The following is a 24,001-nucleotide window of genomic DNA, read 5'->3' on the forward strand; positions in this document are numbered from 1 at the left end:
CCTTCTTGTATATCAGCGTTAGCTTAGGAAACAGGCACCAAAATGGCAATACTTTTTTAAGGCAAGACAGATTTGTAATATATTTGTTCACTGTGCAAAGGTATCCTACCTTGTACAAAATAAATTGAATTTCTCTCAATGTGTAGTTCTCCAAGGTACTCATTTGCAGAGCAGAACTTCCAGCCCTGCACAGATCGCAGCTCTCCAGGTGCTATGGCTGCTCCCCTCAGCCAAAACCCCCCGGCACCGAGTGGGACAGAACTGGTGGGATTGCTCAGAAAACCCACTGCTGTCATTCCAAGCTGCAGTGAACCAAAGGTAAGTGGCTCTGTGCTCCCTTCTCCCAATTCCTGGGCAGTTCRACCTCGTGAGACTCCTGAGAATGCACAATCCCACCTAGAAGAGCCTCTGCACACCCACCCACCATGTGAGGTGACAGTGCCCTGGGCCAGTGACARGCAGTGCCAGGCCTTTGGGGGGACACTGGAGGACCCGGGGTCACCCAGCAGGGATGGCACAGGACACATGGCAGCCCAGTGGCTCCCAGGGAGCTCAATCAATAAATCAAGAGCACAGATTTGCAGCAGAAACACCTTCAGAGTCCCAGGTGAGGCAGCCCTGCTACGTGCTGAAGCTTTTCAGTATTTGTGCTTCATATTTCTAAAAATCTTGTTAACTAAAGCCCGGCGTGTAATCTTCTTATTTGACAAGCCACACTCAATAAGCTATTTAAGGCTGGAAATTCATCAGGTYTGAACTGATAGAATAAGTAATTCTAGCTTAATAAAAATGCCTTTAAATCAGAACAATTCCATGTCCTTTCTGCTTAAGAGTCAGAACCTCAACTCCCATCAAAGGCAGGATGACATTCGCTGCGTAATTGTTAGGAGTTGGGGCTTTCAGGTAAGTAAATGACAGCAAAAGCTTTTGGCAAGCAAAGCCCATTTTGAAGCATTCTATGGAATTCCCAGAATCTCAGGAAGCTCCTTRCAGGGCCCAAAGCAGTGTCTGTTACATCCCTTGTCTCCCATTAGCAGGGAGGAGGCACTCCAGTACACAAGTAGTGCCARTTATGGACAGAATGATTAATCAGCAGCTGAACAGGACAATCCCTCATTGGAAAGCATTCAGATGGAATAAAGATCTGCACTGTCTCTCCCAAAACACCATGGGAAGCACCCTTCTGTCCCAGGAATGTCACCCAGCCCTGGCCAGCTGGGATCCACTGCCAGGGCCCTGCAGTCCTTAGGAAAACACAGCACAGAGCCCCAAACAGGAGACAAAGGACTTCCCAGGTGAGAAGTTCCCTCTCTGTACAGACCCCACTRGATTTTGCTGCAGAAGTCCTCAGCCTCCCACAGTGGTTTGTGCTCCCACCATCTGCACTCCAATTCCATTTTGAAACCAAACCTGCAGGAGGAAGAGTTTTGCCTAAAACCACGCAAAACTCAGACTGATGTGAGAGGGGAGCCGAGTCACCTGCCTACAGGAATGAGAAAAGGAAACAGTGAAAATCATCCTGCACTTCCAGCTGACAAATTTAGAACTTGGCTGCCACAGGAAATTGATTAATTCCAAAATCTGCTCCAGTCTGGGCAGAGAATGTGCCACAAGAACAGCTCCCGCATGGCCTGGTGTCACACCTCACCCTTTTATCTGTCTCCATGGSCACCAGTGCTGCCCCCTTGGTGCTCACGGGCACCTCTTCACCAGGAYACCACAGAGRGATCCAARGTTTCCATCATTTGCTGCAGAAGGYAGGAGTTYGTCTCCCACTGGATTTCTTCCCTGGTGACAACGTGAGGAAGAAAAACAGGTTTGTAAAAGTCATTCTGAGATTTGAGTGAGCGAACCCACAAAATTTTCTAAGCTTCAAAGCTTCCCGAAGCTGCTAAAGTGCCCTGGCTGTGAACTGCAGCAGGCCCAGGAACCTCTGAGCTGCTCTGAGGGATGGCAACTGTGCTGCACAACCCTTTCTGTTCCTTTTCCCGGGCACTTCCACTTCACTGTTTTCTCACTGCCTCTTKCAAGAAGCTCATTGGTAAAAAAACTTCAAGACAAACCCCAGTTCTCCCAAAAAGTGCACCCAACATCACAGTGAGTTGTCCCCTGTAATTCTTTATTAGAATCATGGATGAATATATTTTAAATCAATCTAAAAAAATAATGAATCAAAGTACAGTACATGCATAAAATACAAAGTAATTTACAAACAGATCAAAATAGCATCTTCAGAACTAATACCAGGAGGAGAAATGGAGTAAAAAACAAGAAGTGACCGACTACAGCAATGCCTTCCGTGTGCCTCACACATCATGAGCACCGCGAGACAGAAAGGTTGGGAACGGAACACAGCTGGAAGTGCCAACCACATCTGGGTCATATCAGAGTTTGAGAAACGTCCCCTACAATCAGTTCCTTCCCTGTAATTGCATAAATAACTGCAGGCATTTACACAACAGCCAGCTCCTTTAATCCTGGGGCAATGCAGTGGCTGTGGCCCCCAGTGCCAGTGCCAGGCGTGTTTGGGAACAGCACAGAGCGGGTGACGTGCAGGGACAGAAGGCACAGTTCATGTATCCCTGAACAAGCAGCTTGGACTGGATTGGCATGGAGCAGCAGACCATAGCAGGGACACATCCAGTGACAAAACTACTCCAAAGGCTTTTGTTGAAGAACATTCAGCAAACCACTGGAATAATTTTAAAATACTGGATCAACCGGAACTGAAAACTAAGGCCAGGTAGTGGAAGTTATTAATTCATCAACTCAAGCACTTGAATATATTAATATATGTGGCATGCATTAATAGATGTGACATGTCATACATGACAACACCCTTCAAGTGTGTGTCCATGAAAGACAAAAAGGCATCCTCAAATCCTGATACCACCAGCACTGTGGAGGCCAAGTCTTGGCAGCACAAAGATGCTGCCATGTTCCAGAGCTKGAGTGACCCTTCCTCAGGGACACAACTCCTGCCTTCACCTCCTTTAAGGGGCACCTCTGTGGGGTCCCAGCAGCTCTGCCTCACATCAACCTCTGCAGCAGGTGCCAAGCCACAGCACCTCACTCACAGGTAGCCAGAACCTGCTGCTTGTTCACAAGAAATTCTCTTTTCTCCCCCATAATATTCTATAAAACTTCACTTGACAATCTGAAGATGCAGCCAAAAACATTTAACTTACAATAAAATTGCACTTCAGAGCTTCACCAAGCCTTAGATGCAGAATTCAACACCTTAAGACAAGGAAAGATTATCCTGCCCTGAGATACTTTCCTCATTAACCTGACATTAATTRCTGTGTGAGGAGCAGGATAACATCTTCAAGTGCTCTCCAAAGGTGTCTGTGCTCTGACTAGCGGGCATCATGTTGGGAAGGGATCAGTTGAGTTCCAAACAATTTACTGAGCCCAAACCGACAGGTCGGTGTAGGGAAAATACTGCAGCCACATCCAAGTAAGAGACTGACAAACACTGAAATCCAAGTGTTTAAGACATGGAGAAATTCATKGAGAAGGAATAAGCAGTGACTAAACACAAGAATGTAACCACAAGAATTACAAATATATTTAAATCTTGGACCTGGGGAATATACACAGCCTTTTAGGAAAGAATGGACAATTTATATATTCTGACAGCAYTGCATCTTTGGTTTGTTTTCAGTGGTTGGAGGGACGTGGATGGGAACCACGTTGTTGCTTGGGGACATGTCATTCTCACGTCTGTCAGACATCTGCTTCTGGGAAACAATCCGATAGATTTCTGGAAAAGGAGAAAGAGGTGATCATTATGTCCACACCAGCAACATGCCATCAAAGAGTTAAATCTGGGGCAAAGCAGGCATAGCTTTGAAATTACATCAGTAATGCAACAAAGCTTTCACACAAAGTTTAATTGTGGTGCTTTCCAGATACAGAAAATAAAAAATATTTTTGCAACAGAAATTACTTTTTTAACAACMGTTTTATTTTCTTTGAGGTAAGAGCTAGTAAATGGACAGAATTCACTAAGTACCATACTATGAATCAGAACCTTCCTTCTGAAGGTTCTTAAGGCTCCAAGGACAGCGGTCACATTTGCTGATGTATCCACAAACAATGCCAGGATTAAAGGGAACCATTCCAGATTTCTCTCCCTGATAGGACTGCAAGGGCAATTTCTTCTCTCTGAGCACACCCACCGCATCTATCTTCAGAAAAGGTTGATTTGGGCCCAAGAGGGGAGACTMAGCCCTTTCAGCCACATAGAAACCCTTTACAAAACGTGCTCTGTGAGAAATATGGGCTCCAGGTGAAGAGATTCCCGACAAAGAGGAATCAGAGAGCAGGGGTCAAACACCTGCAGCAAAAGCCTTGCCCTGCTCCTGGGGCTGATGGTGCTGCACATAAACTCAGAGCAGCTACAGCAGAGCTTCAGCTGCACAGAGAGTGGAGCRTGTGTAGCTCTTTACCCACAGAAAGGAAACACAAGACACCAAAAATAGAACATGGGGAACTCACCTGCAAATCTGAGTTTGAAAAGCCTGCTAAGGCTCAGTTTCACAAAAAGCCCCTGCACAGACTCAGACAGGGATAAACTGTACATTAAAATGGGCTTTTCATATGCATTCAGGTACAGATCAAATCACTGAGGCAACCAAACACAAGCTGCCYAGGTAAAAGGATTTTCTGATTTTACCCTTTCTTGAGTTCATTCTTCTTTCCAATCAACTGACACATGAACAACTCCACAAGTTAAGTGAAACCCAGGAAATCTGACCTTTAAAGACATCTGCAGCCTGATTTGGGAATGCACAGATAGTGATCAGCCTGGCCCTGTGGCAGTGCTCAGCAGAGGGGTGGGAGGAGCAGAGCTGGAGAGATCTGCTCTGCACCTTCAGGACAAGCTCTGTGCTCCAGTGCCCTGCCCCAGCTCAGGGCTGGCAGCCAGTTCATTCCCAGTGCAGGACAATGCCTGTTCTCATCAACAGGAAAAGGCTCTGGCCACCTTTGTTACTGGGAACTCTCTGGCAGCACCTTCAGCAGCAGCAGTTTTCAGTTTCCCAAAGAATTTCCTGAAGTCCCTGACACATCACACACTTCCTCCACCCGATCAGCCAGGACTCACGCAGGGTGCACTCTGTGTAACAGCCTCATCTCACAGCAAAGATAATCAGAAAACAGCCCCAGAGCCTTAAAACCACCTTAACAGGACCAATTCCCTTAGTGATAATCCACCCCTTCTGACTCTGGGAACATCCTCCCATGATCCCCATTTCCTTCCACAGCCTCCCCAGCAGCCCTGCAAGTGAATCCATTGTCAGCAGTCCCAAATTCACTTCCTGCTGCTTCTTTCTTCTCTGCGGAGCAAAGCTCGGTGCAGCCACAGCCTGAATGCCAAACCTGCCCTTCCCTGGTGAGCTGCACTCTCAGCACACGGGGCTGTGCTGCTGTGGCAGGGGAGGGGAACAGTCTGAACCTGTTCTCACTGGGGCAAAATGCCCAGCAGCCAAGCCTGCACTGGAACTGGTGTGCCCAGAGAACGCTGGGCTAATGAAGATGTGTCCTTTTTAATGAAGACACGGTACTCTGGGCTCCACTCAGCAGCTGAATGAGACCTTATTAAGGGCACATTCAGCAGAATGCATCACTGCATAATGGGGGACTGTGAGAGACAGGCCTCGCACTGTGAGGGCTGGGAAAAAGTGACACTGCTGCCCAGGAGCTGGGCCAGGCCTTGGCTGCTCAGCCTGCACTGGGGCTCCATTCATTTTCAGGTGTACAGAGACAACAAAAGAGGAAATCCCTTGATTTTTTGATGTTAATTGTCTGATGTTGTTTCCTTGGTGATGGGATTCCTTAGAGATGAAACCACAGCAGAATGCAGTGTGGGAACAGAGACAGCACAGAGCCAGGCAGGGAATGGAGGCTGACTCCAGTTTACTTTAAGGATGCTTTATCCTGCTGTGAATGCTCAGGGTGGCTGGGATTATAATACCAGTCTCWCTTATTTGCCAGATGATACAAAGCAGCTTTGTGTGCACAATAATCAGCCCTGGCAGTCTAGACATCATGGAACAGAAGAATTTGGATAGGGACCATTTCTCTAAGTGACAGATGGGAAAGGTCCTCAAAATCTCATCTGGAATCCACAGCAGGACAGGAAACCCACCACATGCATGATATAGCCCCTCCAGAAGCCCTCTACAACATGGCAGAAGAAAGAAGAGCTTTTATSCCTTATTCCACCTGTAGCAACAGATCCCACTCTCACTTAGGCTGCGCTAAGTACACTGAATTTGTATTTCCCATGGCCAAAGCTATCTATTCAAAGTGCTTAATCTGAGGAGCCAGGTGATGATAAGCTTAAGAGGGACCCTGCTACACCTCTAAGAGAAGTACCTCACACACTTCCATCACCATTCCAATGACATAGCTTCAGAAAGGCTGAAAAGATAGGGGGGTTGCTACAGGGTGTCATGACACCCTGTCCAGGACAGATCCCAGCAGCTGTGGGAAAGGCTCTGCAGCAGCCTGGGGTGTCTCTGGTGCATTCCCAGCACTGCAAATGCCAGCAGAGCTGGTGCAGCAGCTCGTCCTGCCCCTTGTGTCAGCCACCTCCGCTCACAGCCGCTGGCAATGCCTGCTGGCTTCTCCAGCTTTCTGCTCCCAAGGACAGCAGCATTCCACCCACAGGCATCAGCTTGGAGGCAGCCCTGCCAAACACACCTGATCCGGGGTTCTGCGGGGTGACTCCAAAAACCACATTCCCCCTAAGACTGCTCCCCTCCTTCCTCCAAAGCAAGTCATTAAGAGAAAAAGGCAGTTGTGAAGTGAGCTCGAGAACAGCCCTCCTTAGCATGCCAGTCCCAGCCCAGATGGAGCCGGCCTGCTGCTCAGGCATTGTTTGCTCCACCTTTATCGCCCCCAGACAGRAGCTCCTGTCTGGAGAGAGCACATGCCCACTAATCACAAGTGTTTCTTCMAGCACAGCTGAACTGACCCCTCCTGAACAAGGATTACAAGGATCCTGTCCACGGACCCAAGAGCTCTTCACCSAAAACACTGTCACAGCAACACGCAGAGAACACTGGCACCCATGGAAAAGAACAGCATCAAGAATCTGTCAGAGCCCACCAAGAGCAAGTTTTGATCACTTATTCATCCATCGCAGATAGCTCTGCTTACAGACATACTAAATCAGTAAAAAAAACAAGCCTCCAAGGATTAGAATCCAAACTCAATTCTGGAATAAAATGTACTGTGGGAAGCATGTGAGGAGAGATAAAGCAAGCCTAGCCCATGCCCAGGAGGTGAAGTTCTTCCCATGGCAACAGCGCACCCTTTGAGCGTCACACAGCTCTGAAGGAAGCTCAGGGCACACAGCAAACTCCCCACCTCTCCAGTGTCTCTTAGAGAACACAACAAGCCAACAGGAGATGGGGACTGTGAGGTGACCAGTCTGTACTGGCTATGACAGCCTGACAGCCACCTCAGGAGGGAATAAACAATGCCTGATATATTTGATGTTGTTTTATTAGTGCTGGTATATGAAAGTTAATTAACTAACCAGCATCTGAGAGCCCTGAGCCCCCTGCAAATAGAAAGAAGGGGTAGCAAGGCTGTTTGTTCTACATGACACACAGCACATTGGACCACATCTGACCTCACAGTCAGGGTGCTCCTGAGAGAAAGGCTGCCAAGGACATGGGCATAAAGGAAGGAATCTCAGGTTTGAGCACTTACAAGGGAGCAATGTCTTTCTCTTGAAAAACTCAYGCCCAAATTCATGTGCATTTTTAAGGGACTGCCTCTAGGTATGTGAAGAAAACAGCAAATGCAGCCAGCATCCCAACAACTCTGCATTCAGCCACTCCTTACTCATCCACCCTCTGATGGCACTGGCAGTTTGTCAYGTAGGGAACAAATGTGTAAGCTACCAGGACTTCTTTCTCTTTGAAACAAATTTGTGCAGTGTTGGAATTACAACCAAATGACTACACTGAAGTTRAAAGGGAACAACATGGCTCAGTTAAAGAGGAAAAAAGGTTCTTTATTCATCTAACACCAACACAATTTTAGCTGGTATCGTTACAGGAGCACTCCTGCTTAGGAACCCACTGTAAAAACACAATAGAGTCAGAACCGTCAGAGGCCTCTTAAAACTAAGGATGAAAAAAGAAACAGATGGACATAGGCAGCTAATATCCCAGCAGCCTAATACCTTTCTCCACTGCCAGGCTGCCCACAAAGCACTTCAAACAACTACATAAATGCTACAGGATTTATACTTCTACTACAGCAAGTAACCTCCTTGTTCTATCCACACCTGATATCTCAGTATGGCCACCAGGATCTTTCTGGTATGTTTTTAAAAGAAAGTCTAAATTAGATGGCAAACAAGAAAAAAAAAAAATCAAACCTAACTAGGTGTCAATGTCACAGCAGCAAGATCTGATTTACACACAGAGTTTAGCAGTAGGGCCACTGCTCATACCAAGCACATCACATAGCCCARCACAGGCTACACTGGGAAGGAGGGACTTCAAATTTGCAACTGGATAGCATGTTAGAGGSAGCTGGAGAAAACAAGAGACTGCCWGGCACACCTAGAACACAGACAGCAAACAGAGGAGTACCTCAGATGCTTTGAAAACTCAGACTAGAGCATTTGCCAAAGCTGGGAGTGATGAAAGCTCCAAAACCAGAGGCCACACTGTACCACCGTGCCCTGGCTACAGCTGGCAGGGTGCACAGAAATACAGAAGTCTTGTGACAATGAGTGATCTCCACACCAATTTGTGATTTCCTACCCCACCTTTCTAAGTCAGGGTTAAGTTAAGGTTCCCCAAATTGTTATAGTTAAGTGTCTCGGTCTTAACGAGTTTTGCCTACCTAAACAAGGCTTCAAACAAAAAGGAAGTACTTTATCCACAGAGCATAAGAAATGCAGCACTGACTGCTGTCACATGTTGCACAGGCCAAAATTCCAGGCAGGACTATTAAATGCAACAACAGCAACTCCCCTGCAGCTCAGGAGTCACKGTGTCTCAAAGGAAGGATCTCTGCTCTTTCATCCCTTTTTTCTCAGCAACTGCCACGGTCACCATTTCAGATAGAAACAAACTAAATTGGCTTCTCCTCTGATAAACAATGGCTGTTCTCATTTGATGCCAGCATGAGACAATTCCCTCCCGTGGGCACTCCCTGTAATGGGAGATGGAAACTGAAACACAAACCAGGCTGACGAGAAACCCGGGCAGATCAAAGTGAACAAGGATTCATTGCCGAGCKCCAGAATGGCCTTTCAACCGTGATACTTAGAAACTGGACTCCAAATCTTATGGCTAATGAAGAATAATTAAATAGCAACATTTTAAACACTTTATAGGCAAAGAAATACCTATTTGCATCGTATCTGAGCAGCTTTCTGCCCTTCCCCCTTGAAGCACAAAGCCCTAGATGACTCACCTGTCAGAATAGTCTGGAAAGCTGCTTCCACATTTGTAGAGTCTAAAGCAGATGTCTCAATAAATGACAAACCATTCTTCTCTGTGTGGACAGAAATACTATAATTAGAGAGGTACAGTGCATATCTGTTTCCCATCTGGAAAAGCTTCTGGAAAAGGTACAGATAATATTTGGAGTGCTCCTGATGATACACCCAGGTATCAAGAGAAAGTAAAACAAGCTGTGGGGTTTTCCCCCTTACAGAGTGACACCACCCAACATCAACATTAGAATTTACACCCACTCCTAGGCACAGGTATCAGCCCATCTTTAAGGCACATGTTCCTACATCACTGCAAGGGGGAATCGGTTGCAGTTTCAAGAACTGTGTAAGAAGTTTCCTAGATTTTTTTAACCTCGGTTAGTTTCTCCACCTCCCACCTGTTAACATATCACAGCAGCTTATTTAACAGGGAAGAGCAGTTGGGGCAATGACATCCTCCAGCTGCAGGCAGGGATCCTCCCTGGCCATAAACTCTGCCAGTGGAGCTACAGCAAACTTTAATGTGAGGAACCCAGCTGCTCTCCTGGATGAAAGAAACTGGGCCTAAAACAAGGTAAAGCTAACAGAACTAGAACTCCTGTTCACAGATCTTAATTACATAACAAAAAACAGAAAAGCAGTTTAATCCAAGTGTTCAGCCACAGGCACCTGTGTGGGGCTGCAGATCAACTGAGACACAGAAGGCAAAGCTACCACCCCATAAGAAACTCAAACCCAAAACCACGGGCACAGTTTCTGCAAGATAAACAGTGCACAGCCAAGAGAACAAATTTGGTTTAAAATTTTCAAGTGCCTCTGGCTGATTCTTGAAACTATATGCTTGTTCTACAAGGTCTTCTTTCTGAATGTGACATGTGACACTGAGGGACATGACCAGCAGCAGCTTTTTTCCTCCTACCCACATCCCCTCCAAGCCAGGTAGGCAGATCCCCAAAGAGCAGCAGGAAATTACTCGGAGCTCCCCAACCTGCAAAAGCTCTGGCCTCGTCCGTGGGGACGGCTCGGAGGTGGCGCAGGTCACTCTTGTTGCCCACGAGCATGATGACAATGTTGCTATCGGCGTGATCCCGCAGCTCCTTCAGCCACCGCTCCACGTTCTCGTACGTGAGGTGCTTGGCAATGTCGTACACCAGCAACGCCCCCACGGCTCCGCGGTAGTACCTGTGGGGACAGGGGACAGCCAGGCAGACACAGGGAGGTTACAGGACACCRGGCAATAGTGGCAAACAGCTCTGGCTAGGCCAGTTATGCAAACCACACCCAGGGGCAGCACCCGTGGGACCAGACACTGAGAAGCGGAKCAGCCAGACGAGGTTACGCCACAGGGCCGGCACAGCAGCCAGGACAGCTCAGAGTCTGGGGGCAAGGCAAACCCCACGCTTGTGGGGAGAACCTGCATCCCACAAGTGAAACTCTGGGCTCTGTGGGGAGCTGCTGTCACSTTCCACCTCTGATCCATTCCCAAAACATCTCCCCCACCCATCAGTGTGGGTGCAGCACAGGCAAGGCCCAGAGTGATAAGGAGACTGTAGAGTGACTCACTGGGTCATAAAAATGTCARCGTGATCTACTCCCTTTACAAAGGCCACAGCTGGTCTCCTTTCCAGTGAGAACCACAGTAATATATTCAGAAGGAAACAGGCTGTGTTCTCCCACCCCACAATTCCCTCCAGCTTTTGCTATGCTGTTTTTTAACAATTAAAAAAGCACACAAGTGAGCAGTCTTTCCTGGCTGCTACARGAGGGTTTCTGCTCTTAGGTTACCACTGATAAAACCACCAGGAACACTGATATTCCTTTATCACTCACTTCCATGGAAATGAGTCTCTCAAAGCTCTTGCATTCTAAACTTGAAATGGCCCCAGTTACATGCCATGAGAGCACTGCTAAGTAAATCAGTCTGTGCAGGAACACACCAGTTTCTTAGGCTGGATAATATTTAACCTTCCCCCCACCACAGGTTGTGGCTATTATTTGACAAAACACAAACACCCCCTGTTTGCAGTTGGTGAGGAATTGGAAGGGCCCAAAATTGCCCTCCTCAGCCAAAGCTTCTCCTCAGCCACCCAGGCTCCACTTACGCTGAGGTTATGGCTCGGTATCGCTCCTGCCCTGCTGTGTCCCAGATCTGAGCCTTTATTGTCTTCCCATCRACCTGGATGCTCCTCGTTGCAAACTCCACTCCAATGGTGCTTTTGCTTTCCAAGTTAAACTCATTGCGAGTGAATCGAGACAGAAGGTTGCTCTTGCCTACTCCAGAGTCTCCAATAAGTACAACTACAAGACAAAAATTATATCAGAATTATACTCCAGATGTAGACGACATTGAAAATCACAGGCAAAAAGTATTTCTTTTAAAGAATGAAGCATGAAGGGAAACAATGAGACCATCATCCTTGTCATGGATCTGCTGTCCAAGTTTTATTATTTCTGGAAACTCAGAGCTGCCACATTCACCGGCATTTTGAACAAAAGTTAGACTCGACCTCACTGGTTACATTTCAGCCTCCTTTGCCCAGAATGGAAGAACATTCCTCTCCCAGGAAGAATATATGTGGCTGTCCCTGCAAACACTACTGACCAGCTACATTTCCTTGAACAACACYAGAAGTAAAAAATAAAACAAAAACAGCACAACCACACTACTGCTTTGCTGGAGAAGTCCAAAACACAGGGCAAGCAGCAGACTCTGCTTTCATTTTACTCTTCACACCTTTGCAGAAAAGWGGTTCCCCACTCAGAAAAATTGGTGAATCAAAGAAAAACCAAACCAAAGAACCCTCCAAGACCACCATCAACCTGCCAGACAGTTTGAAATGTCTGCTGAGCCACCGCTCTCTGACCTTCCACAGTCCCCACTGCTGCTGTAGCTCCTGGACACATCAGGCCAGAACCTGAAATTGCTCAAAAATGCTGCCAGGGGATCACTGGGCCTCAGAACTGTATCCACCATTCCCTGGCTCAGCTTGACTCATCCCAGCACCAATGTCAAGCAAATTAATTGGAAGGATTCAGCTATGCTTGACAAGAGAGTGACAGAAGGTTCAAAGTCCAGTGCCTGCAGGAAAAACAGCATCACGAGGATCCACTGCAATATCCTGTAATGCTGAAATGAAAGGCGCAAGTTTAAGTGTAACCTAAAACTCAGTACCAAGAGGCAGAACAGTGGATGAAATGTGTTCACAACCTGAGTCACATGAACAGAGCCTCTCGGGGTGATCGTACTGCCTTAACCATGATAAGGTTCCAAACCAGAAGTGAAGGAAAGGGAAGAAAAACAAGATAAAATCTTTAAGAAAGGCCAATTACGGAAGTTTAGCAGTGAATCAACACCAGTCCAAGCAAAAAGGTGCATGCTCAGGTGACAAAAAAAACTGTGTCTTTATTTACAAAAAAAAAATTACTTGCTCAGTAACACAGGTCATTAACAGTTAAGACACCAAAAYACAGCGTTAAAGATTCTGTGTGGTACAACAAAGCAATGAGCACACCAAACACACTCAATGACACAAACCCCCCATGGAGCTCAGTCTAGCAGCARGAACACTCCCATCTGCTGCTGCAGCCCTCTGCAGCTTCTGTTTAAATAATGCAGAGCAATTCTGGCAGATGGGACTTTGCTCTGACTGGAAGGGCAGARCAGCACCTTTTAAACTCCCTCCATAAATGAAAATTGCAGCAAACACTGGCTTCAAACASGGCCTTGTGCAGAATACTTCATCAAAATAAACATCTTCCCAGCTGCCCGTGCCAGCTGACTCAGCATGCAGCTGGCCAAGCACACGAGCTGCAGAAAGCACCCTCTGTTAACCTCTTCTGTGTAGGAGGATCATAAGTGCAGGTAGGTGGCAAGGCCCCAGCTGAAAGCAAACAGGAGTCTGCTTTCCTACGTGCCAGGTCACTGCTGAACAGCTCTGCTGGCACAGAGATGCTGCATCATGATCAACCCAGTGCAGGGGACAGGGCACCAATTGCATCACCAGCCCTGGCAAACAGCCACAGCTTTCCTCTGCCACTGGCAAGTCAGTTCTTCAACACTATTTTGGCAGGTTTAGGCCATGGTTTTAGATGACATCATGTTTGTATTCACTGGGACGTGTTACACACAACAATTTCCTAGGAGGGAAAAGCTGACAGCTCCTTTTGCACAGCTCAGTCCTGCTATCACCCAGCACTAACTCTGGTAGGGGCCACAAACTTCTCTAAGCATGRAAAGCAGTCCATATCCATTTCCTTTTCCCAACAGGATGCATCATATACCTGTCAAGTATTCCCTCAAATCTATTTCTGCTGTTCAGTGCAAAGCTCACCTTAAAGTCATTACACAATAGAGGGATCCCTTTAATTCTTCTGCCAGGTTTTTTTTTTCCTTACTCCCATAATATACCATAGAGGGATCCCTTTAATTCTTCTGCCAGGTTTTTTTTTTCCTTACCTTGTCTGAATCCCACACTACTTATGTTCTGAATGGCTTCCAGCACCAGATTAACGTGTCCCAATTATAAGGAGAAAATAACACCTTCCTTCTTGAAGTCAGCTATTTCCTCTACTTAATTGGGCCACTGCAGCTCCTCTTGAACRCGGACACAAGAACAGCTTGGAATGTCAGCAGGCGCCTAAGACTCCTCACACCTTGTGCACTTCTGCCAGTCTGGRCAAGTAGCACTCTTTAAATACAATTATGAACTGAAACAGCTTTAACAGCCACTCAGATTATGCTATTAATTTCAGTTTTGCTTTCCTTATCAAACCACTACATTTTGATATTTTATACTACACATTGTTCCCATGTATTACATTCTTAGCACAGAAATGGCCGAGTCTTAACCTGGATGGCCAAGTCCCATACTAAACATCCCAGGCAAACAGTTTCTGTGAAAGAAATTATGTTATCTAGGCCATGATAAAGCTAATTCTTCCTGCACATTGTCCCTTTCATTGGGCTTTTCTTCCAGAAATTCACTCCTAATGGTTAGAAATTGCCTTCTAATTTTCAGAAGGAATTAGTGGTCAGCTGATGGTGGTGTCCATGTCATTGTAATGTGCCAGCATTCTCCATTAGCTTATTAGTGTCTTCTCCCAGCGGTGTTTACACTGGGGTATTTACAGAAAGTAACCACATCTTCTCTGGGCTTTGTTGGATTTGCTAAATAAGCCAACTTGTCAAATGGTTCCGCATGAACACGTTGTTCATTTCCCCAAACACCTTCCCTACAAGTTTTTCAATTTCTCTTCAGCATGGTGAGAACTGCACACATAACTCTAAGCACGATCTCCCTGCGATGCAGACAAGAATTTTAATATTTCCATCTCTACTAGGCACACCTGGAGCTGATATTATTTCTCCTGACCATTTCACCTTGACAGCTCAGTCTGTGTGCCATCAGATCTAACTGTTATGCTTTAGGTTGGCAAAACTTTTATTTTACCAGAGTCCAAATCTCCAGGATAAAYCCTGACATCCCAAATCCCAGCTCACCTGGAAGACCACAGTCCTTCCAGTGCCAAACTCCCACTTGCCCTATCCCACCCAACTTGCATCATCCACCAACTCCTTTTCCACATCAGAACTGGAAGGAGGAAGGTCTGGAGGAAACATTTTAATAAGTTTAGCCACAAGACCCAGTCCTGAAATCCATCCATAACGAGCTTTGGAGCAGCATCTCCCTTGCAGGAGCGGCACCTTAGAAAGCTGCACAAGCAAAGAAGATTGTATTGGCACATGTGAAAGTTATGGAAGTGATCTACCAGCCCCAAGTGACAGATTTAGTGGGGGACAGCTCAATACTTGCAACCACATACTTTAAATCAATGCATTCGATTTTCTACAGCATTTACTACCCCAAATGTTTAACACAAGCATACAAGCACTTGGTGGAGAGAGAAAAAATCTTTAAAAGAGTATGAAGTCCACAYGACTGTATAAATTTCACTCTGTAATTCCAGTTTTATTTCTGTAGAAGCACAAAATAAGAATTCTATTTCCTAGGCTGCATGAGGAACAATTTAGAGAACTATGTCAAGAAAGGTTTATTAATTTTTCACCAACATTCCAGCTCACTCACACAATTTTTATTTCAGTAAAACCTCTTCGTTTAAGTTTTCAGAAAAATATTTCAATTATCTCATTAAATATGTTACTGGCAACCTGATCAGGTTGAAAATAAGAGTGCAACAGCACTGGCTTGTGTTGTCTATGGTAAAAGTTATTGCACAAGGCACATATTACATTATTTAGGACACTAGCATGAGGAAATCATCGTGTCTAAAACTTGAGTCTGAGCTCTGCTATTAGGACACATATCAATAAAAAGCTTGGACATGTCTTCATAACCCCCAGAAGAACCCACTGATGAACAGCTCTCCCTGCCCACTTCAGCTGGAGTTTGAAGGGCATGTGAATAAAATGACTCCATCCTACACCTTGCAGGTAGCTGGTGATAAACCCAATATGGTCATGACTTATTTTAATCTCCCTCCTTGTCTGTGCTCTGTTTTATTCACTCTTTTTCTRTCACAAAGAGGACTGGCACCCCAAAGGCCATTTGGGGCAGGGGTTACCTGCCCTTACAATCAGTAACACCTCCCAACAGCAGTAAATGGCTACACCAGCAGGTTTCTTGCAGCACCAAAGTGCCTCCACATCTGAGGCAGWGAAAGCCAAGGGCTTCTACCACTGTCAAATCAACAGATGTCATGTAACCACTCATTTATCTAAACATGCAAGAAAAAAATGTGTTTTCTAAACTCCAAATCAGCAAGCTGGTTTAGTTTCAGAGCATTTCCTCAATGTCAAAGGGAGAAGTTGGAGGAATGAACATGAAGCAAAAAAGCAGAGAGCTAAAACTGGAGTTTTTCCTAATGATAAGCTGAATATCACCACAAGTCAGGTCCATGAAATAAGTCTGCCATCAAATCCAGAGTTCCAGATGGTCAAGGTGCAGACATAATCTTCCAGAGCTTTGTCCATGAAAAMATCTTCTACAAGTGACAGTTCCTTTGATAACTGCTCATCTACTGCAAGCACATTGATCAAAAAGAATAAAAAGTTCCTGTACTAAAGCCAGACTTAATTTGTTAAGTAATAAAGTAATATCTTTATATCACCACTATATTTTCCTCYCATTAAAATCAGAGCAAAATTTCCACAAACTGGACTTCACAGGCCTTGTGTTTCCTCAGACAGCAGCAGGCACTGCTCACAGCCAAACCCCAAAAGTATGGAAGAAAACAAAGACTGGAATCAGGAAACTAAGAAKTTACAGGTACTGTTTTTTTCCAAGMTAGGCTTAGTCTTCCTATATGCTGAAGTATTGCAACATAGTCAGGAAAAGAGTATTTTGTAACAGGTCCCTGGATTTTATTGTACAGCAGCACAGGTGGGCTCAGCTTACACCCAGCAGCAGAGTCAGCCAGATTTCACCACACAGCTGCTGTCAGGGGCTGACAGGACAAAAACAGAGGTATCACAAACACAAACGTGGCAGCTCAACTCAGGAGCAGTACAACAGCCAGACTACAGAGGATCACAGGATTGTTTTAACCAGGTCAAWCTCTGAACTCAGTCCAACCCACCTACCATGTCCCTTCATGGTCATAAACCCAGAAATATTCTCCCGGACAGACCAACACCCAGAGTCTGACTCCAAAACACTGATGTCCAAAAACTATGTGTATCACAACAAACAAGCTAATCTCCGTCCTTGCCAGCCCCTGCATCTTCAAACAAGCAATGTCTTCAGACTTGCCATTGTAACCATCATACTGACAAGCCCCAAACAAGATTTTTTTGCTTCTATGAATTTGTGCAGGCTTTCAAGTCCATTTATAATATTCATGGCAATGCACCATTCCAAAATTTGCATACACACCTGAGGGATTTTGTCCTTTTGCTTTCACCTGCTCCCAATAAAAAGCGTTATAGATCTCCAAAAAAATTATGACAAACCGGAGACACTCTTTTTTTATTTTGATCAAGCTGTACATAAATTCAGAGTAAGGGTTATGAATCCATTAGATCTCTTTTCTGATTATTYTGATGTCCTTCTCCATCTTTTTAATAATACAATATCACTTTCAAAATGAATATGTCTGTCATGCCTGTATTTSCCCTCAATTCCCAAGATGCTCATGCCTCAAATTCAAACACAGAATTAACATTCCCCTTGAGTTCCCATTTCCTCCTCCAAAAGATTTACCTATCCCTTGCCTTTTTGGCCAGCACATGGCAAGGAGACATTCAGTTCAGAGACCTACTTGCAATAATTTCCAGATCATTCCAGAGTGATGACAGCTTGTTTAGAACCACCATCATCTCTGGGAAGTCACAAAAGCTTCCACGATTTGTATAACTCTGCAGTTTTATGTTATTTCAGCTGCCACATTTATCCCAGTTAAGTGACATTGCATCAACTTCCTGCAGTCCACTTTAGCCTGGCAAAACCCAGATCATTCATCATCACAACAGCGTTTTCACAGCATTCCCTGTACTCCCAACAGCTTCTATAAACCAGGCTAAATAGAAAAAGCTTAGGAAAGGCAAACAACTAAACCAGCTTTGCACTCCTCCTTACAACTGGATCCCAACTTTATTTTTTCCTAGAGACAAAAGGAAGCAGGTCTAATGAAAGATAGGAACTCTCCCAACAAACTCTGTGTCAGCAATATTCCCAGGCCTTCACAGCTAAAACATTAACTACAAGCAGACTGACAAAACCACATGAACAAGAGTAATTCAATGGCTTTGATATCCCATACACAAGTATCTATAACAATATTGTCTGATGCCATTAAATCAGTGGTCAGCAAGGTCCTTGCCAGTGCTGCAAGCTGAGAAAAGAGCCCGTTCTGGAACTTCCTGATTTGATTTCCACAGCAGTACAGATGACTGATTTATAGGTAGGAATAATGCCACTTCCTACACACGTTGGATAAAACACCCAACAATAAAAATAATGTAATTCCTCAAAGTTATTTCAGAAGCTTAAGGGTACAGGAAAAATCACTGGTGTTTTCCTTTACCTTCATGATGACAAGCACAAGGTCTTTCACCATTACAACATATCAAGCAATGCTCTAAATCCTAAATTCAAATTTACAATATCACATCACAATAAACAACCACTTTTTTACAATACTTCACTCGCTTTTGCAGTGGGATTTAATAACTGGATAGTGAACTTCCAAAACATCAGCACTTCTGCACACGTTTCACAGCRGGCTGTATGAACCTGTACAGCAGGTTGTGTTTTACTCTGCAGGGAGTGGAAATTGAGTATTTAACCACAACCTGGAACGTTTTAACTCAACTTGCTGCTGTACTGCAGACTAGAGGGGCATCAGCCCTGGAAAACAAGGKATTCCTGCCCTTCCCTGTGGGAGTCAGGACAGATCAAGGCCAGGTTTGATGGGGCTTRGAGCAACCTGGTCTAGTGGAAGGTGTCCTTGCCCATGGCAGCGGGCGGCAACGGGAGGATCTTTAACGCCCCTTCCCACCCAAACCATTCGATGATTCTGTGGAGATTTTATGAGCTCTGGCTGTGGAACAGCAGGAACATGCCACTCCTCGCCAAGGGCTCTGAACATAGAAGACAACAAGCCGTACTGTTTTATTAAATTAGTGCATCATCYACCAATGCTCAGCATATCTCACCCACTCTAGAGCTCCATTAAATAGCTGGAGAGAATTCTTATCAACCTTGAGAAGTCCTTATCAGTCCCGGGCATCCTCCCCGGCGATCTTTGCTCGCCACCACGCAGACCGGCCGCCGCCTCAGCCTGTGCTCGGGGCAGTCTCGGACCAGCCGCTGATACCAAAGCCCCGCTGTCAAACCCAGCCCAAAGCTGACATTTTGGGGTGAGGGAGGGACACCCGAGCGTGGCCCGGCGATGCCCGRGGCGCTCCCCCCGCCCGCCGGGCCCCGCGTCAGGGAGCGGCTCCGGCCCCGACCCCGCCCGTGGGCCCCGCTGCTCTCCCGCCCGCCCGCCGAGCCCTGCCCGCCTCACCTTTGAAGAGATAATCGTACTCGTCGTCGCGGGTGCCCATGGCGAGTGGCTGAGGAGAGGGACCGGGAGCGGAGCGGAGCGGGGCCGGACCCTCCCTGCAGCCGCCTCAGCGCTTCCGCCCTCCGCGCTCCGCCCGCCCGCCCACAGGCGCTTCCGGGGCAGCGGCGCCGCCGCCCGACCGCGCCCGGGTCCGCGCCGCGGCCGCGCCCTCAGCGGGGTTAAAGCGAGCGGGGGTCCCTCCCGGCCCCCGGGGTCCCCCGAACACCGATASCACCGGCACCCGCCTGGAGGGAACGGCCGCGCTGCAGCGGGGGAGCGGTGAAAGGGACTAGAGGCAGCCGAGAGGGGGTGGTGGCAGAGCGGTTCCATGGTGTAATGGTTAGCACTCTGGACTCTGAATCCAGCGATCCGAGTTCAAATCTCGGTGGAACCTAATTGTTTTCTTCCCAATCTTCGTTTTATTTTGTTTCGACTTTATGTGCCCAAACGATGTTTGGGCTCTCTCTGAGCTGCCCGAGTCCCTGTACCCAAATGATGGACGGCCACAGTGGACTCCCCAGACACCTGTGCCCAAATAATACCCGGGCACACTTCACCTAAGCTGCTTGGGCTCCCCTTCCCAAACTGTATGGGTACACTGAGCTCCTTGTGATAGATAGATAGATGTGCACGTTCGGAGCTCCCTGGGCCTCTTTGCACACAGTGTGATAACCTCACCTCASCTCTTGCCTGGTGCCCCCCAGACCTATTCTTTGTCATGGTGTGGGTGCCCTTCTTCTGCCTCCAGGGGCAAGTGATGACTTCACCCGAAGGCCACCCACAAGCATAGAGGAACCTGGGGTGGGTTGGTGGGAAGCCCCCTGGTCTCACAGATCCCCCTGAACTGGGCTAACAGGGGCAAATGRAACCAATGGAGCTTGTGGAGGAGGTATCAGTGATGCCTACGACCCTTTTTARCTCAGGAGGTGCAAAAAAGCCATGAGAATGGGCCCTTTCCCCAGTGCCATCCCTGCCCACCCTGCTTCTCCCTTCCCAAAAGATGGTCCAATCCTCCTTGTCTGCCCCTGTGCCATAGGAGACACCACCTTTGTCATCRTCTTCTTCTGGTGCAGGCTTGAAAYCTAAACAACAGAGGATAAAAATAGCACTTGTGTCCAGATGATTAAATCAAATCCCTTAAAAATGCTCTTTTCCCACCAGCCTGTGTTCAGCAGCAGCACGTTTTCCATCACTGCAATCAGTGGCTGTGTCATCATTACTGTRCGTGGAAAGTAACCCCCAGGCACTGGCAGCAGTGCTGTGCATCAGTTACCATCTGCTGGAACCATAACGAGCCAGAATRTGATCCTCTGCATTTAAAAATAAATAGTCCACCCTGCCTCARAGCTTCTGAGTGGGGAAAACAGAACGTTAATAACAAAGATACACAATGTGTGACCACAGTGTGTCCTGCCACAGGAGTCGGCTCTACCAGCAGAGGCTCTCCAAGAGCATCAGTGAGGTTGGAGCATCGGGGTCTGGGCTCATCCATRTCCTGCTGCCAGCCTTCAATGTGCCCTGCACCTCCAGTTCTTCACAGTAGATAGTGTAGTGATGAGGTCTGTAGGAGTCTGTGTTGTCTTTGGATTCATTCTTTTTATCTCCAGACAAACCTAGAACACACAAAATCTTGAGCCTGAAAATGCTCATCCTGCTTCTGCCACMCTTCTCAATCCTATGGCATTGAGTAGTACATCAAATGGATAACAGATACTTTCTGTGTAGAGGCTGGGTATATTTATAATTCAGGAGCTCAGGTTTCAATCTCATATCCTATTTGCACTTGTCTATTGAACTTCGTTGTTGAAAAGATATTAATTTTCACTTGATGTCTCTCAGACCTGGTTTCATCCTCCAGAACCGCTATTAGTGCTAAAAACCCTTAAAATAACATAGATGAAGTATTTTTAGTTATCCTTYTGTAAGAGCTGTTCTCCATTTCATGTTTTGGATTTTGTTTGTGAGCCTAGAAACACCCTTTTCTATATTTTTCATGTGCGCAAGCATTATTTCCTTTTGTTCCAAATTGCAGATGTTCCTCATTGGGATCTGGCTTACCACACAAGACTTTAGGGCACAGAGTGAGGACAGTGGCTCTTCTGGCTGAGGTAAAAACCACAGTCCCCACATTGCTGCGCCACTGTCACTTGTTGAACTTCAGCCATTATGAAGCAGAAGTGTTTTTACCAACGATTTTTACCAAAACATGAACATTTGTGCAGATTGCCATGGAGTTGAGCAGCAGCAGGGACTACTTCTAGCTAAGCCTGTTTATATGCAATTGATCATTTAAAATCAGACTCTTCATGAACAGCAGAAAGAGCTCTGCATCTAAAAGGAATCAACAGAGCAGGACATGAGGGGAGCATTGAATGAGCAAGGAGCTCCAGAAATTTAAATCTTGCATCCTGTTCAGTCCTGGGTTCATTTTGTTGCTGTTCAAGCCCCAGATGAGAGTATCCAAACCCTCAGGAAATGTCACTGTCCACACAGGCTGGTTTGGGCTGCTCTGCTCTTTTTCTGAAACCCCTCCCAGCGTGAGTTGCTGCAGTGATGGGATGGCCTGGGACACCTGCTGTGCACAGAAAACACAGCCAAAAAGCAGAGGTCAGGCCTGGAATAACAGGTTCTGTGCTCTCCAACTGACAGCCTTTAATGTGAGAACAGTCACTCAGTACTGGCACTTCTGCTGCATTAATTGCCATTAGTGTCATCCTTGCGGGAACACTAAATTCATGGCAAACCTTGAATTAGCACGYTCTCATAATTCCTAACTTAGGCAGAACCATTTGCAGAGGCAGCACATCCCAAGCAACTGGAGCAGAGACAAGGAATGATACTCAGCTGGGCCTTGGATGCTCAATTTAGTGAAGAAAAGAAGCAGAGGTCACACTTATGACTGTGTATTTATGCGTTCTGCATTCTGAAATTCATAGAGCAACTGCCAGAAAAGGGCCCAGCACCATTAAGGTGCAGATATGTGTCAGAGCTCCCAGCTCCCAGCTGCCCAGCCCCGGGCACTGTGCATCAGGCTGCACCCAGTTCTCACTTCATTCTCCATTTCCTTTTTCCCACCAGCTCCTGAGACCCCCAAGAGTAATCCTGGCTTAATGAAGTGGAAAATTTACCACCATCTTTGATGGTTGTGGCATTCCCACAAGTTCAAGGTGTCTTTGCAGAGCACACTGGTGGTATTTGACATGGAAATCGAAAAATGTAAAACAGGAATAGCCAGCATTTGCTGCTGGTCCCAGCTTTTCTGGCTCTGAAATCCCTGTTCACACTTTGCCAAGTCCATCTCTTTGCAAAGCTCAGGGAAGATTTGGAATTGGAAATCACAATAATTCAGAATTGTCCTTGAAGGGCTGTTGACCCAAATTCCCATTTCCCGAATAAAAGCAGCCCCTGGCTTCCCCAAGGCAGAAAGCAGGAAGGACAAAAGCAAAGCCCCAGAACCCTGTTTTATCAGAGGAGAAATATTTCCTAAGGGGAAAATTCAATCAATACTTTGCAATTTCCTAACAATCCATGAATCATTGCAATTATGCAGAGATAATTCAAGCTTTCCAATCCAGCTGCTAAATTAGAGAAAAGCATACTCTTAGCACGCACTGTCCCCAGTTTGACACGTCAAAAAAAAAACCAAACCCCTTCAAATATGAAATCCATCCACTGAAATTAAAAAAAAACCCACTCTCTTTTAAAAACCTGGACCAATTTAAAGGGTGTACATTGTACCAGGATTCTATTTTTCAGGTAATTCTATGCCACAGGTACGAATAATGAAAAAATATGGAGTCCATAGGAATTTTTCTGTTGATAACTCATTTGCATTCCATCACCTGCTATGTCCTTTCTGATTTCTACAGCCCTAAGAAGAAAAGGTGTAAGAAGCAATAGACCGAATCAAAATTAATTTCTAAATTAGCTTTTCCTTTCCTAACGTTGAAGTTGGAATAAAAATAAGACCTGCATCTGCACAGGGACTTCTCCAAAATCAAATCTCATTCTGGTTTTGCTGTTCTTTAGGGATCTCTGCAGCACTGAAGAAAGAGTGCGAAGGGAACAGAAAAATGAACAATCTTCTGGAGACATTTTTCACTAAGAYAATATTACAGTAAGCAGAAAGGAAGGGAAGTTTTCAGTGTGTTTTGGGAACAGGAATTGAGTGCAAGACTCAATGACTTGGTGTTCCTTGTGATGACTGTCAAAATGAAGTCATCAGTTTCCTGAATCCATTTTGGACTCAACACTCATCTCTTTGTCTGTGTCTGCTACCTCCAAAGACACACTAGCATGATAATCCTGGCAGCTCCAGGATAATTGCTGGCCAAGATATAATTTCATAGAATCATCACTCAAAATCTTCTTCCTCTTACACACCCTGCCAAARGGGTTTATTTCCTATCWAGGGTCAAAATTTGCTTGATGTTGGTGTTGGTACCAGACAAATACAGCGAC

General features: G+C 46.1%; 1 protein-coding gene and 1 non-coding gene across 3 annotated transcripts; one reads left to right on the forward strand and one right to left on the reverse strand.

The window, feature by feature from the left end:
* Positions 1-1,726: 1,726 nt before the first annotated feature.
* On the reverse strand, positions 1,727-19,638 carry RAB11A (RAB11A, member RAS oncogene family). 2 transcript variants are annotated; one of them, XM_057372307.1, is made up of 5 exons: positions 19,502-19,638; positions 11,578-11,773; positions 10,464-10,657; positions 9,454-9,534; positions 1,727-1,788 (listed from the first exon to the last, which is right to left on the reverse strand). In XM_057372307.1, the coding sequence occupies exons 1-5, from the start codon at positions 19,539-19,541 to the stop codon at positions 1,742-1,744; spliced, it is 558 nt and encodes a 185-aa protein (XP_057228290.1). In that variant the 5' UTR covers positions 19,542-19,638; the 3' UTR covers positions 1,727-1,741. The 2 variants fall into 2 exon arrangements, with proteins under 2 accessions (XP_057228290.1, XP_057228289.1); XM_057372306.1 differs by lacking the exon at positions 1,727-1,788 and adding an exon at positions 2,099-3,766.
* Positions 19,639-19,862: 224 nt separating this feature from the next.
* TRNAQ-CUG (transfer RNA glutamine (anticodon CUG)) lies at positions 19,863-19,934 on the forward strand. The gene has a single exon. It is a non-coding gene; the product is annotated as a tRNA-Gln (tRNA).
* The last annotated feature ends 4,067 nt before the right edge of the window (positions 19,935-24,001 follow it).

This window comes from Malurus melanocephalus, unplaced genomic scaffold, assembly GCF_030028575.1.
Source record: "Malurus melanocephalus ecotype Western Australia unplaced genomic scaffold, MMel_1.1 scaffold_169, whole genome shotgun sequence".
Classification (NCBI taxonomy): Eukaryota; Metazoa; Chordata; class Aves; order Passeriformes; family Maluridae; genus Malurus; species Malurus melanocephalus.